This window comes from Panthera leo, chromosome C2 (assembly GCF_018350215.1).
Source record: "Panthera leo isolate Ple1 chromosome C2, P.leo_Ple1_pat1.1, whole genome shotgun sequence".
NCBI lineage: Eukaryota > Metazoa > Chordata > Mammalia > Carnivora > Felidae > Panthera > Panthera leo.
In genome coordinates, this window is record NC_056687.1 from 26,098,263 (window position 1) to 26,112,770 (window position 14,508).

At 40.1% G+C, this 14,508-nt stretch overlaps 1 protein-coding gene across 3 annotated transcripts in view; it reads right to left on the reverse strand.

Annotated features, from left to right (window-relative positions):
* Positions 1-14,508, reverse strand: part of CXADR (CXADR Ig-like cell adhesion molecule) — a 56,508-nt gene that overhangs the window by 18,002 nt on the left and 23,998 nt on the right. For all 3 annotated transcript variants that reach the window (XR_006207274.1, XM_042955742.1, XM_042955741.1), the window contains exons 2-6: positions 14,335-14,501; positions 10,034-10,238; positions 3,529-3,684; positions 2,031-2,153; positions 1,360-1,498 (exon numbers count right to left, since the gene is read on the reverse strand). Coding sequence is in view for 2 of the 3 variants with exons in the window: in XM_042955742.1 (XP_042811676.1) it covers positions 1,360-1,498; positions 2,031-2,153; positions 3,529-3,684; positions 10,034-10,238; positions 14,335-14,501 (790 nt within the window). In the remaining variant the exon portion in view is untranslated. The remainder of the gene's footprint in view (positions 1-1,359; positions 1,499-2,030; positions 2,154-3,528; positions 3,685-10,033; positions 10,239-14,334; positions 14,502-14,508) is intronic.

Genomic DNA, 14,508 nt, shown 5'->3' on the forward strand with positions numbered 1-14,508 from the left:
CATGAACTGTGTATTTGTCCAAAATCTATCATTTACAGAGTGTATATCTCCACACAAAAATGTAATTTTTACAAAAATGTATGCTTCTATAATGTTGTCTTATAAGGAACACACCTCAAATATCTTCATACTCTACTATCACTGATTAAGATAGCCTAGTTAGAGTCAGGCAACACATTGTAGTTGATAAAGCACTAACACTCACAGATGTATTTCCACCGAAAAAAAAAAGGAAAGAAGGAAAGAAAGAAAAAAAAACCTTTTTGTTATGAAAGTTACTTATCTAAGACCTTAGCTGAAAATTTAGCAGATTTAAATTTGCAAAAGCTGAGCATTTAGGCATAAAAATTTTCACACCAAACACTGACAAAGAATATATATGAGTACCTCTAGTGCAGTTTAAAAATACAAGTGCCCAAGGGCACCCGGGTGGCTCAGTTGGTTAAGCATCAGACTCTTGATTTCAGCTCAGGTCATGATCTCATGGTTGTGGGATCAAGCTGGGTGTGGATGCAAAGACAGAAAGAAAGACAGAAAGGAAGGAAGTCAGGGAGGGAGGGGGGAAAGGAAGAAAAAGAAAAAAAGAAAAAGAAGAATTCAAGTGCCCAGACCCCATGCTAGACCTATCAAAATGTCAATTTATTTCCTGGATGTTATTTAGGTCATGCTATCATTTTTTTAAAAAGTTCTATAACACAATATGCACTTCTAGTTAAGATCTACTGGCTTAGAATGTTAAAAAATAAAATAATATCACATTATCAACAGTACTATAAACTACCTATGTCACTTGATACTATCAGGTCTTTCTTTTCAAACCTTACTATCTGTTTTTTTGTTTTTGTTTTTTTTTTTTAATTTATTTTTGAGAGACAGAGAGAGATAGAGGGCAAGCAGAGAGAGGGAGACACAGAATCTGACGCAGGTTCCAGGCTCTGAGCTGTCAGTACAGAGCCCAACGTGGGACTCAAACTCACGGACCACGAGATCATGACCTGAGCCGAAGTCGGATGCTTAACCGACTGAGCCACCCAGGCGCCCCTCATTTTTTTTTCTTTTTTTTTTTTAAATTTCATGCCTGCACTTACTGGGAGAAGGTAGGCAGTCTAGAGATAAGTATTTTGCAGAGGCCCTTATGATAGGATTCAATATTGGGGCAGAAGGCAGGGCACAATGGAGGTTGGTGGATTCTGCACCCTCGAAATTGAAAGTAAAAGCCTTCAAATGCATTGAGGGGAAGAGCTAGAGCTTTCACCCAGTTCTTAAAGTGGTAAATGCTTCAGATGGTTAAGAGAACTCATGCTTTGGAAACCGAATCAATTTAGTTTATATCACTGAAGTCTTATGTCACTTAATTACCTGATGTCATGATGAACTTCCTTTTCATATTTTTCTTCTCTGCGCTTTTTACGACAGCAAAAGACGATAAAGCCAATGAGCACGAGAGCAAGCAAAATCCCTACAACAGCTCCTGCAATTGTCCCAGCTCTGTTTGAAGCTGGAACAAGACGTTAATAAGAAAATAATTAATAGTAACAAAAACCTATATCTAGTCACGTTGAAGGTAAGGATACACACTGACAGAGTTCATAGCATATATTAACTTTAAGAGACAAATTAATTAGTTTTTGGTCCAGTGGGAAAATCCACTGAAAGAACTTTTTTCTGAAATGTATAATCTATTTCAAGCATAAAAATTATAAAACTAAAAGATTTTAATATTCACAGCTATCTTGGCAGGCATATAAGAATATTCTAAATAGCTTGTGTTTATAATGGCGAAACATGGTCCGAGAGTCGATTTGACAACTCTTAGCTTCTTAATGTCATTACAGTAATGAAGATCTTATTAATATTGTATTTTTTTTCCTTTCCATGACTTAGAATAGCTAATCACTGAGCCACAGGGTGCTTTGCTAAAAGTTGGCATCCCTTTGCCGTTAATACACACTTGCTGACTGAACCAAAGGAAGCTGTATAAAGCCCATGGAAACAAACATCATCACAACAGACAGAAAGAAGGTACTTACGAGGAACGACATCCAGGCGCAGCAGGCACTGATCAGAGCCTACTCTGTTTGTGACCGTACAGCTGTATGTCCCAGAGTATTCAGTGGTGGCATTTTTTACAGATATAACAGGTGAAGTCATTTCTAGGAGGAAAAAAAGGGTGTGTGTGTGTGTGTGGCAAAACCCACTTTTACAATACTGTATTGCTAAATTTTTAGTAAAGGCAAGCCCTTATGAAGCTTGACAACCCAGGTAAAAGTGAAACAAGCTGAAGGGCGCCTGGGTGGCTCAGTTGGTTAAGCGTCCGACTTCAGCTCAGGTCGTGATCTCGCAGTCCGTGAGTTCGAGCCCCACGTCGGGCTCTGTGCTGACCGCTCAGAGCCTGGAGCCTGCTTCAGATTCTGTGTCTCCCTCTCTCTCTGACCCTCCCCAGTTCATGCTCTGTCTCAAAAATAAATAAATGTTAAAAAAAAATTTTTTTTTAATAAAAATAAAAAAAAAAAGTGAGACAAGCTGAACCTGGAAACAGAATAAATTGCCAGGGAGACATCTGCAGGTCTCCAGAATGCAAACACAGTTGACTCTTGGACAAGGGGTTAGGGGTTAAGCATTCTGATCCACTGCACAGTTGAAGAACAGGGTATAACTTTTGACTCCTCCAAAATGTAACTATAATTAGCCTACTCTTGACTCTGGAAGCCTTACAGTAACAAACAGTCGATAAACACATGTTTTCTAGGTTATGTATATTATATACCATATTCTTACAATAAATAAGCTAAAAAGAATATGTTACTAAGAAAATCATAAGGAAAATACATTTACAGTATTCTACTATAAAAAATCCACATACAGATGGACCCGCACAGTTCAAACCTGTGTTGTTCAAGGACCAACTGTAATTGTCCCTCCAGTTCATTTGTATCACCAGTGACAGTAACCACAACTGCCTTAGCCAGGTAAGGTCTCAGCTGAGGCAGAGCCACAACAATTATAAAAAATATTGGGGCATCTGCTGGACTCAGCTGGCAGAGCATGCAACTCTTGATCTCAGGGTGCTGAGTTCAAGTTGGTTAAGCATCCAACTCTTGATTTTGGTTCAGGTCATGATCTCACAGTTCATGGGATGGAGCCCCGTGTAGGGCTCTGCACTGACAGTGTGGATCCTGCTTGAGATTCTCTCCCTCTCTCCCACTGTCTCCCTCTCTGCCCTTTCCCTGGCTCGTTCTCTCTCTCTCTCTCTCTCAAAATAAATAAACATTAATGTGTATGTGTGTGTGTGTGTGTGTGTATGAAACAAAATACTATAATATCCTAAGCAGTGAAATCACTATAAAAATATTTTCATTAACATTATATGACACTAAGTTGTCATTATAAAACACTGAATAATTCTCATGGAATCCAGAAAAGGGAAGGTATTTGGGAATTTGAAAATATGTATACATACACACACACCCCTAACCAGACTTAAGTACAAATCAAAGGCACATAGTACAACTGCAAAATCACCAGTACCTGCTAACAATGAGGCGGGCAGTTTCTGTGAGTTGGACAATTTTTGCCATTGGTATTGTAATGGAAGTGAACCTTCTTTTGGTTCACATTTTAGTTTAAAGTCACTTCCAATTTCTTCTGATCCATCAACATAACATCTTGTACCTGAAGGCTTAACTGAGAAAAGAAATGTAACTTCATGTAAGAGAACAGAATTTATGTTTACAAGGATTAAACACACGGCGTGTCGCATAACCACAGACTCATAATCGTGTGGTCCTGAGTCCAGAGTTGATGGGACTGAAAGACTAATAGGTTATCAACACCAGTTTACTCAGCTTTATCCAAAACAAAGTAGGCAAGAATGAGCTCAGGCATCCCGGGTGGTAGCTCTGTGCCCCCCCCCCCTCGCCCCCCGCTTTCCAAAGGGCACATCTGAAAAAAGAAAGGACGGTGCGAACAGTACCCACTTCAGACTCAAGGAAGCTTCTGCCTCCCTCCACTCCCTCCCTATTCTTCTGAACTGTGTGACAGGTAGTTAGCCCTCTGGCAGAATCCACCACGTCATATCTCTCTCAGTGCTGCTACCTCACCAATCGAGGGATTTATAATAAACAATGCTGCTAATAGGGATACATATGTTTATCAAAGCCAGGACCAATTAACACTGCATTTACATTAACCCCAAACTATCCAGAGTGCAGTGTTATAAAAAGGTAAACCTGAGGTTATATTCCAAGTCTCTCTAGGTAACCGTTTAGAGCAGCTGCTAAACCCATTACTTTCAACTCACTCCAAACACTGGATTAACACCTTGGATTTCATACTCTTCTGTTGAACTTTTATTATGGCACAATGTACATAAAATAAAATCAACACAATTGAATCTTGTGGGATGATCAGGTTTAATGAATGTATAAGCACCACCATTAAGAACGGGTCCAATCCTTTTCCAAGCAAGTTCCCTCATGTTGAGATCTCATGCCACACCCCAAGCAGCCACTGATCAGATTTCTATCATACTATAGATTCATTCCACTTCTTATAGAGTCATATAAATGGAATAATACACATTTACCTTTTGTCTTGTTCCTTTTATTCACCGAAAGGCTTCTGAGACTGACCCATGCAGTTGCATACATCAGTAGTTCATTCTTTTTCAATGCTGAGCTTTATCTTTGGATGGACTATAACATAAATTTGCTTATCCATTCACCTTCTAATGAACACTGTTTCCAGTTTTAGGGCCAGTGCTAAAACTCAATCAGCTAAACGGAACAGGAGAGGTGTGTAGTCTGCCACCATCAGGGTGAGTGACCCATAAGGAAGGCACTATAAGGAGCCATAGCATGTCACTGGGCAAGAGAGGAGGGATGATGAAAGATTCTGAGGACGGTCAAAGAAGCGTGTACCTGTTCTAAATCAGATGATGTTTCTGAGGGAGGATTAGGAGAAGCAGGGATTAAACTGGAGATGAGGGCCATTTAGCAATGGCGTGCCCCAGGAAAAGAGGAGTAGTGCAAAGTGGGGGCATCACGGGGGAGGCCACAGTGGTCTCCAGTTTACTCCTGCCCCACAACCTTGGAAACGGTGTTCCCTATGAATTCTGCAGCTGGCTTTTATCAGCATCCGTCTTCCCAGCCTGATAAGTAGCACGACTGCTTTTTTCTTTTTTAGGCTGAGCTCATTTTTATTCTTTCAGTCCTGAATGGGCATTTATTCTTTCACTACTATCAAAATGTAAATGGATTTTACAGTTTTGTGCTATTACAAATGCTGCTTGAATAGTACATAAATATCGATACATGTTTTCTTTTTTCTTGGTAATTTCTGGGTCATACATGGTAAATGCATGTTTAACTCAATAAAAAATGGGCAAATGGTTTTCCAAAGTTGGCCAACAGAATTGTTGGGGGGCATCTTTAAGGTTGTCAATCATGATCTCACTTCACATATTTCTTGATAATCCTTAAATTTGATTTTATTTCTCCACGCCATCTCTTACTGACTATACTTTTTAATGAGGATCGACACATGCATTTATTTAAATGCACTGATGATTTTCCTAAGAAAATTTGTTTCTTTTTCAGATTGATCAGTCACTCTGGGGACTACATCAATTAGACTTTTAATTCAGTCTAATGCAAATCATTTCATCCTGTGAATCTTCACTGAAATGAGCTTTATTCTCCATTTCTTCAAACTACCAAATAAACCTTTTATTACATAAACTAGCAGTAAGTGAGATATTAAAGCAATCCTTTCTACATCAAGTATCTATTGGTACCAAGTATTCTAACCCTAATCTTCATCTTTTCTCCTGAAAATATCTCTTTCCCATAAACCAACATATCCAATAACGGGCAGTTACTTAAAGTGGCTGCCACAGAGCTTGAGATCCATACTCTCTATCAGAATAAGACTTCACCAACACTGGCTTCTGGGTGTCACTCTGGAGTGGTCCGCCTGCTTTCCGTTGGGAAGAGAAAAGTGCCAGATCTTTTACATGCTAACCCCAGCCATCATACCACAGGGAAGAAAACTCTTAATCCATGGCACTTGGCTATCCTGAAAGAAAGATAAAGAAACCACAAAGGAACACAGAAAAGTCTTGTCTTCTAATGTTTCTTTGGCCTGGAGTTCCAGGACACCTGGCCACTGTCCCCAGAACATTTGCCTCCACGATTATTAGCATAGCCAACAGTCCTTCTCAAGTAAAGGTACATGTCTATCACCTTGCACTTGGGCAGTGTCTCAAGGTCTACTAGTGCTGTACTCCATATGTCCTGCATCATCACCCCTCCATGCTAGTGGCCTACATCAGTCTATAGGAAGAACACTCAAAATTCCTATATGGGACAGGGTATAATTTATCATCACATCATTCATCCAGGAAAGCTATTTTTGCTTGGTTCAAAATACCAGGCTTCCTGGGCTTAGATCTAGTTTGCAGTAACATGGCTAAACACAAGAAGGTCGGAACTATTGGTAAATATGAGAAATAAGCCAGCACACTAAGCACACTGTGGCAAAATCAAGATGAAAGGAAGAGCTGTGAGGACCAGGTACTGTGGCTCCCACATGGAAATGGTAGACAGTGATTACTGGACCTACAACACCACTTCTGCCATCACAGTAAAGTTTGCCATCACAAGACTAAAAGACTTCAAAGACTAGGAGACCAGGGGTACCTGAGTGGCTCAGTCAGTTGAGTGTCCGAATCTTGATTGTGGCTTAGGTCATAATCTCATGGTTCATGAGTTGAAGCCCCATGTCAGGCTCTGCACTGACAGCATGAAGCCTGCTTGGGATTCTCTTTCCCTCCCTCTCTGCACCTCCCCTGCTCACTTGCTCTCTCAAAAATAAACACTATAGAAAAGAAAGATAAAAAGACCAGTAGATCAGTTTCACCATTTGAAACACCGCTAGCCTATAACAAACGGATTAATTTATGTAACAACAACAAAAATACCGAGTCCCGGTGAAGTCACACATAGAAATCAATGGGCAAAAATCTGAGGAGAAACAAGATATTTGCATAGTCTCAAAAATGGTCCCAAGATACATACACATACATACATATATGTATGTATGTATGTATGTGTATATATATATATCTTTTTAATTACAGGTTTTTTTAAATTTAATCCATTTTTCTATTGGAGAAACTTTTCTATAAAACTAAAATCATTTCAAAGTAAAAAATGGAAAACAAATGCCGCACTCTTTACCAATGGATTGCAAATCCCTCAGGCCCCTCAAGGCCAGTGAGCTACCCCACGTGCTGGTGCACTATACACATACAGGGAATGACTGTTACTCTACTCTTGAAGACAACCCAGTCTGTTTATACCAAAGGGTCTCAATTAATATGCCCTATCAGAGGTCCTATCAGAAGGTGGTAGTGATATCTGACCACCACACTAACCCTCCATCACTTCTCTTTGTTACTGAGCTACATCCACAGGAATTTTGGCATATCTGAAAGAGCTGGGCAGGCTCTGACAATGGGGCAAGCTATAGTAACACATCACCCCTCACACCTAGGCAACTAACAGTCATCCCTGTCCATGTCCACACAGCACATAGGGCTCAAGAGATAAACTCTCGTTATTCTGTGAACACCATGATGGCATCACCTCCAGATTCCCACAAGAAAATCAAGGTATTATATAGTCAAGCCTTCAAGTGAACTGAGCTCCACTGGATTAACACTCAATCTGGTCCCTAGAGGCCTCTTTGTTTTATCTTTCTTCCAGACTATACAAACAGATTTTTCAGGAAAAGCTAACAGATAAGCTTCCATCCAACTCTCACTTTTTTTTTTGAAGTTTATTTATTTAATCTCTACACCCATCATGGGGCTCGAACTCATGAGCCCAAGGACCAAGAGCCACATGCTCTTCTGACTGAGTCAGCCAGGCATCACCCCCCGCCCCCACTTTCAAAATTCTGATAGTTTCTCCCAGCAGCAGCCATGACTCATCTGAAAGATGGAAGAGAAAGTTACAAGAAATTCTCCTCCAGCTCTGACACAGCCTCTCAAATCACAGTCATCCCCATTGCCCTTCAGCAATCACTTCCCTTTCTCCTCTTCTCTTCCACTTAACCCGTCTCTCCCTCTCTGGTTTGGATTCACAGCTTGCCTGGCCAAGGTGATCCCCTCCAGAGCTAACAAAGAGAGTTACTGTGTCAATGCTTCTCACTTACCCATCTTGAGGTGTGAGATGCTGGCTTGTGAGGTTCCTGCATGGCAGTCATGGCTGCTGTCACCAATGTGCTTAGCCACATCATGTGCCAACCATTATTACTGACCCAGGTTCCTTCTAGGACATGAGCTGCCTTTTGCTGTAATGATTCCTTAGTCAGAAACTGCAAATTCAATCCAGAACTTGGTCTGATGGGAACATACACACACTCACACACACTGTGCTTATTCACACTGCTTCTGGAAATGTGTGCCAACAAATTCTTCCCAGTGTACCTGCCCACCTCAGGGTCCACAATAAATAATTCCAATAACAAGTACAGTCTGACTGGTACATCATGGACCAGTTAAAATTCCATATATGTCTTAACACAATGCTTTCTGGAGAGCATTGTTAAAAGAAGATACACAATCAGAGTTATAATCGTAAATATACCTGCATCTGGGATAAAAGTTCAGACAAATTATTAAACTTTTACCCGCTTTCACATTTATGAAAAAGAAAGGTAACTCCATGTTTACTAAATGTAGACACAGAAAGCTAGAATTTCCAACATTACCATAGGAAACATTTTGAACTAGTGCCATTTAGAATGAAGTGCCTTTTACCAGGGCCTTGGTGTGCTACTCAAGTGGAAGACTGCCATACCAACCAAAACACCCCTGAATTTGCCACTGGAGTGCACAAAAACCCACATTCTTGTTCCTAGTCTCTACTTGCTCTGATATTCATTCTTTAGAAAAGAGGGATGTTCTAAATGAGTCTGGAATCCAATACATCAATTTTCCATCCTCCCCATATTGATCAGTTCCCTAAAACAAAAGGAATGAGGATGTGGGAGAGAACTGGCTTGATCAATTATTTCTAGGGGTGTGCTAGGCAGTTCTAGCAATCCAAAATTCCTACACAACGTGGGTCTCCAAATGTAACCCGAACCAGGAGACCTTAGGTCACAAAGAAAGGGAATTTCCTGTCATAAAACAGAGCTAGACAGTTGTGGTTTTCTATGCAGTAGCTGTTATACTTTCGTGTAAAGTCTACTGCAGTATTTTAGAAGTGTATTTACGAACAATAACCTTTCAGTTTCTCGACTGGAAGGAATTAGGGGTATTTGTGCACAACCACAGAATCTGGAGAAGAATAAACATTGCAGTCTCTGAAAGTTTACTTATCTCCTTAACTGTCATGGAGACAACAAGACATCCTAGTGATCACCTATCTAATCCCTTTACTTTAAGGATGAAAACCAGTGATCCTCAGGGAGGTTAAGTGATTATCTGATGTGTAAGGACCTTATCCCAACCTTCTACTATATTTCACTTCTCTGTTCTAAATATTCCAACCATTCATCGTAGAAATCTCACTTATTGAGTTATGTAGTTTGAAAAAAGCTTAAAGTGTCCATAACAAACACTTCTGAACTGAATGGAAAAGGATAGAGATTTAAGGATAATTAAATAATTTTTTGTTTCTAAAAGGTAGGCTGAGGCCCAGGAAATGAAGAGATTCCATTTCAGTCTCAAGGCAAATCTGAGAATACAAAAAAAAAAAAAAAAAAAAAAAAAAAAAAAAAAAATCCCTCATCTCCTAATGCCTGGCTTAGGGTTCTTTTTTCATATCACAAAACTCCTTCATTTACCTTTAAACTCTTTTATGAATTTCACAAAGAAGCTAGTCACTCTTATTTATTTTAATCCAAAAAAGTATGTTAGCTTTATGTTCTGTGTTATCTGAGGACATTCGAATTCCTTCAAATGCTCCTACAGAACCATGTTGTACTACCCTCTTAACAAGTACCATTAAAACAAATAACTTACCAAGAACTGTCAGCTGAATCTTCTTATTTCCAACACCAGGAGCTTTTTTCACTTTGCACTGATATGTGCCAATATCTGACAACTGTAAATTTGTTACATTTATTGATGCATCGCCAGATTTGAGATCATTACTTGTAAAATGCACTCGTCCTTTCAGATCTTGATAGTAGTCATCATAAATTTTGTCTCCAGAATATAAAATAATCTGAAAGAAAATAAGACAGGAGGAAAAATAAACAAGCAAACCAACCCTCTGTCTCATTACAGGAGTTCTGGATATGCCACGGTACTTTCTGTAGATCCAAAAAAATAAAAATAAAAACACAGTATTATCAGGAAACCTACAATTATTCAAATCACAGATTTAAAAAACAGATCATGGGGTGCCTGGCTGGCTCAGTCAGTGGAGCATGTGACTTTTGATCTCTGGGTTGGAAGTTCGAGCCCCATGGTGGGTGTAGAGATCACTTAGAACAGTTAAAAGTCCAACTTTGACTCAGGTCATGATCTCACTGTCTGTGAGTTCGAGCCCCACATTGGGCTCTGTGCTGACAGCTCAGAGCCTGGAACCTGATTCGAATTCAGTGTCTCCCTCTCTCTCCATATCTCTCCAGCTCACACTCTGTCTCTCAAAAATAAATTTACGTTAAAAAATTTTTAAAAACCTTAAAAAAGAAAAGAAAACAGAAAGCAACTGATCCTTGAATATGGTCACACAGTTTGGCATCAAACTCAAATAATAATCAGAGAACATGACTACAGTCTATATCCAGCAGGTAACTTTTATCTGAGATGTTAACTATGGGCAGTATAATCAGAAATAGTGTCATCTGTAGGAATTTCTTAATGGCAGGGATTTGGATTCTTTTCTGTATTATCACCTCCCCTGTGCAACAGCCATGCTAAGCCCACTCCTTACCCACTAGATGTTTTAACTTATATATTAAATGTCTGCATCTAGGAAGCACTCAGTATCAGTTTGTTAAGTAAGTAAAAGCAACAACTGAAAGGTCCACAGCTGACTTACTCTATAAACACAAACCATCACTGTCCTTGCTGCATCTACTTTTCACACTGACCTGTCAATAGCAACACTGTGAACTCATGAGGCTGTCCTATCTTCCTCTGCATTTAACTACTGACTCCCTTATTCAATCTACTCCACTCGATCCCTCATATTTTGTTACAAACGCACCTTAATAGGGCTTTAAGGAGCAACTGACAAGGTGTCCTCACCCTTAGTTATTTTGTAAACTCTCTTAGTATTTTCCCATGAAAACAATATTACAAATGGTGGTTATGAAATGAAAAACTAACATTTGCCAGGCAATTTTGATTCCTCTTCACAACTCTGCCAGGGTGGTGTCACTGTCCACATTTAACCTGGAAGCTGAGGAAAGCAGTGGCTCTTAGAGATCAATTTTTGCAAAGTCACACGGCTAAGATGCAAATCAGATCCATTTGACTTGGTACTGACTTTATTAACTTCTTTGTGTCATTTTAAGCTTACAAAATTCTTATGCATATAGTATTTCACTGAATTCTTATCACAATCCTGAGAGGTATGTGTATTTGTTCCTATTTCACACATGAGGACAGAGGCTTATGAAATGTGGGAGGCAGTACAGGATAGTGCAAAGGAGAATAAAGCGCAAGAGGGAAGTGAGAGAGACCTGAGTTCAAACCCCAACAGCTCTATTGCTAGCTGTGTGCCCCTGGGCATGTTCCTTCAAATTTCTGGACATCCATTTCCTCTTCTTCACATGTATAATGATTCTCATTTAGGGTGTTGTTTTAAGGCTTAAATAAGTATATGTAATTGAAGTATATACAACACTGCCCAGCACACAGTAAGTGCACAGGACATGGTAACTGTTTGCAGACTAAAATCATACAGGAAACAAGGATGGTAACTTCTCCAGTCCAGTCCCCCACCATAGTGACTACTAATTTAACTGAAGTGAATAATGGCTCAGCTAACATATAATGTAACTGAAATTCTCTATCAGCATCCTCTTTTGCATCAATCTTTTCCTGTCCCTTTTACTTATCTTTTGGTTTGATTTTACAGTGTTTTAGGTTAGAGGCTAGGTTTCTAAACCCAGAAATGGACACTTAAACCCAGTCTCTAGTCTCATACTTGTCTCAAAAGTCTGTAGGTGACAAAGCTGTGCCTCCCACTCAGCACAGAAGACTTTGGGTCCTCCTTTCACAAAATACCGTGCTTCCTGGTCTCTAGATGTACCTTGTCACACAGCTTCACACCTGAGTCCTAAGCCAGAAGCACTGAAGACCCGTGCTTTCCATTCATTCATGTGAACTGGGGGAGCGGTCATGGGCTCTAAGGGGAGATGGCCTCTGCACTGGCTAGGGTGTGAGGAGTACGCAGAACCTCAGGTAGAAAGAAGCCTGTGTTCGGGGTGCTGGCACTGACATGGAAGGAGAGACAGGGGACAGCAGAGCAAGACAGGGAGGTGCAGGATTTCTGGGCTGAGCAGACAAAATGAGTTAGGCTCTATTTTGCTTAGGGAGATAGAAGGAAGTTGCAGTAGCAGAATCAGGGCAGAAGTATGTGCTTGGAGGGGGTGGCCCTAGTCATTCACAACCTGGGAAAGATGTTCATTTTTTTCCTTCAGAAATACATCATGGGAAACCTGAGTGAAACTGCCAAAAACAGTAAGTATTTAACTGCACTGATACAGTCGTTAAATGGCTTAATAACCCCTTCTTTTAGATGGACCATAAATAAAAATAAATTTTCTCTTCCAAATGTATGTTACTATATTCCTCTAAATATTTACATTTATTTTTCTCTCCCTGGTCTAATAAAATGTTGTTCTTAAAAATTAAATGTGTCAGTGGGAGCCTGGCTGGCTTGCCCAGTAGAGTGTACAACTCTTGATCTTGGGGTTGTGAGTTTAAATCCCATGCTGGGGGTAGAGATTACTTTTAAAAAATAATAAAATCTTTAAACAAAATTAAGAGAATAAATAAAATTAAATGTGTCAGACAAAGCTAATAGGCAACCTTCTAAGTTAGGTGAAATATTTTGGTACCATTAAAAGGCAAAGTGTGATATATGTATTTGGAAATTAGATTATTGGGCAATTTCCCTCCTTTGTGCCACTTCTGGATTTCTAGGTTTTCTACATTAGGCTCTTAATACTTTATAATCAGAAAAAACTTCTATAGGGGAGGCTGGGTGGCTCAGTTAATTAAGTATCCGACTTCGGCTCAGGTTATGATCTTGCAGTACATGAGTTGGAGCCCCACGTCCAGCTCTGTGCTCACAGCTCAGAGCCTGGTGCCTGCTTCAGATTCTGTGTCTCCCTCTCTCTCTGCCCCTCCCCCGCTTGCGCTTTGTCTCCTCTTTCTCCCTCTCAAAAATAAACTTTAAAAAAAATTTTTTTAAAGAAAAACTTCTATAACAATATTTTGCTATTTAATATTTTTAATGTAAAATTAGATATTTTATAAATTGTTCTGGTATGAAGGCTTTGCTTTCTAAGAAATTCATTACACAGGATATTTAACTTGAAGAATACAGAAAATAGACTCTGTCATAATATGTACCTACATTACATTGTTACACACGGTGACCCTTACACAGCTAAGAGAATCCTTGTGTTAAAAACTGAATTCCAGGGGCGCCTGGCAGCTCAGTCAGTTGAGGGTCTGCCTTTGGCTCAGGTCATGATCTCACAGTCTGTGAGTTCAATCCGCACGTCGGGCTCTGTGCTGATAGCTCAGAGCCTGGAGCCTGCTTCATATTCTGTGCCTCCCTCTCTCTGCCCCTCCCCTGCTTGTGCTCTGTCTCTCTCTCTCTCTCTCTCAAAAAAATAAACTTTAAAACAAAAATAACAACACTGAATTCTAAAAAGAATAAAAACAAAAAAACTGAATTCCATCTAATTCTTCACAAAGTCTAGTTTCCTCGTGGTCCCCTGGCACATTATGCATATTCCTGCCATGCATCATGCCTGCTCCATACGCTCCTCCTCCCACCATGCTGTGGCTCACACTTCGAACTCCAGATTTCAGAACATTCCTAAGTTCCTCTTCTTCCTTAAAGCTTTCTCTAATAAAGCTTAGGCCACTTGTTATCCATTTCACTCCATTACACATGTCCTCACTTTCCGCCAGAGTGACTGCTTTCCTCCCCCATACCACAAGAGAGAGAAGTCTGGGCTTTCCTCATAGCTCCCCCTATCCCCACCCCCATCCATGTGATCGGCACAGTGATGGACACTTAAGACAAGTTCTAGACTTCTGGTGGGTGAGCAAGCACTTAGCAAACTTACCACTTGATCCACCTTCTGATTATCAGCTGGTGATAACAGCCACTCGATGTCCAGTGGTCCCTGGTCTTCTGGACTAAGGGTAAATTTGCAGGGCAAATAAGCAGTTTCCCCTTTGGCCTTTTCAATCATCTGATCAGGAGTAGTGATACTTAAACTTCTGGTGAAATCTGGAGA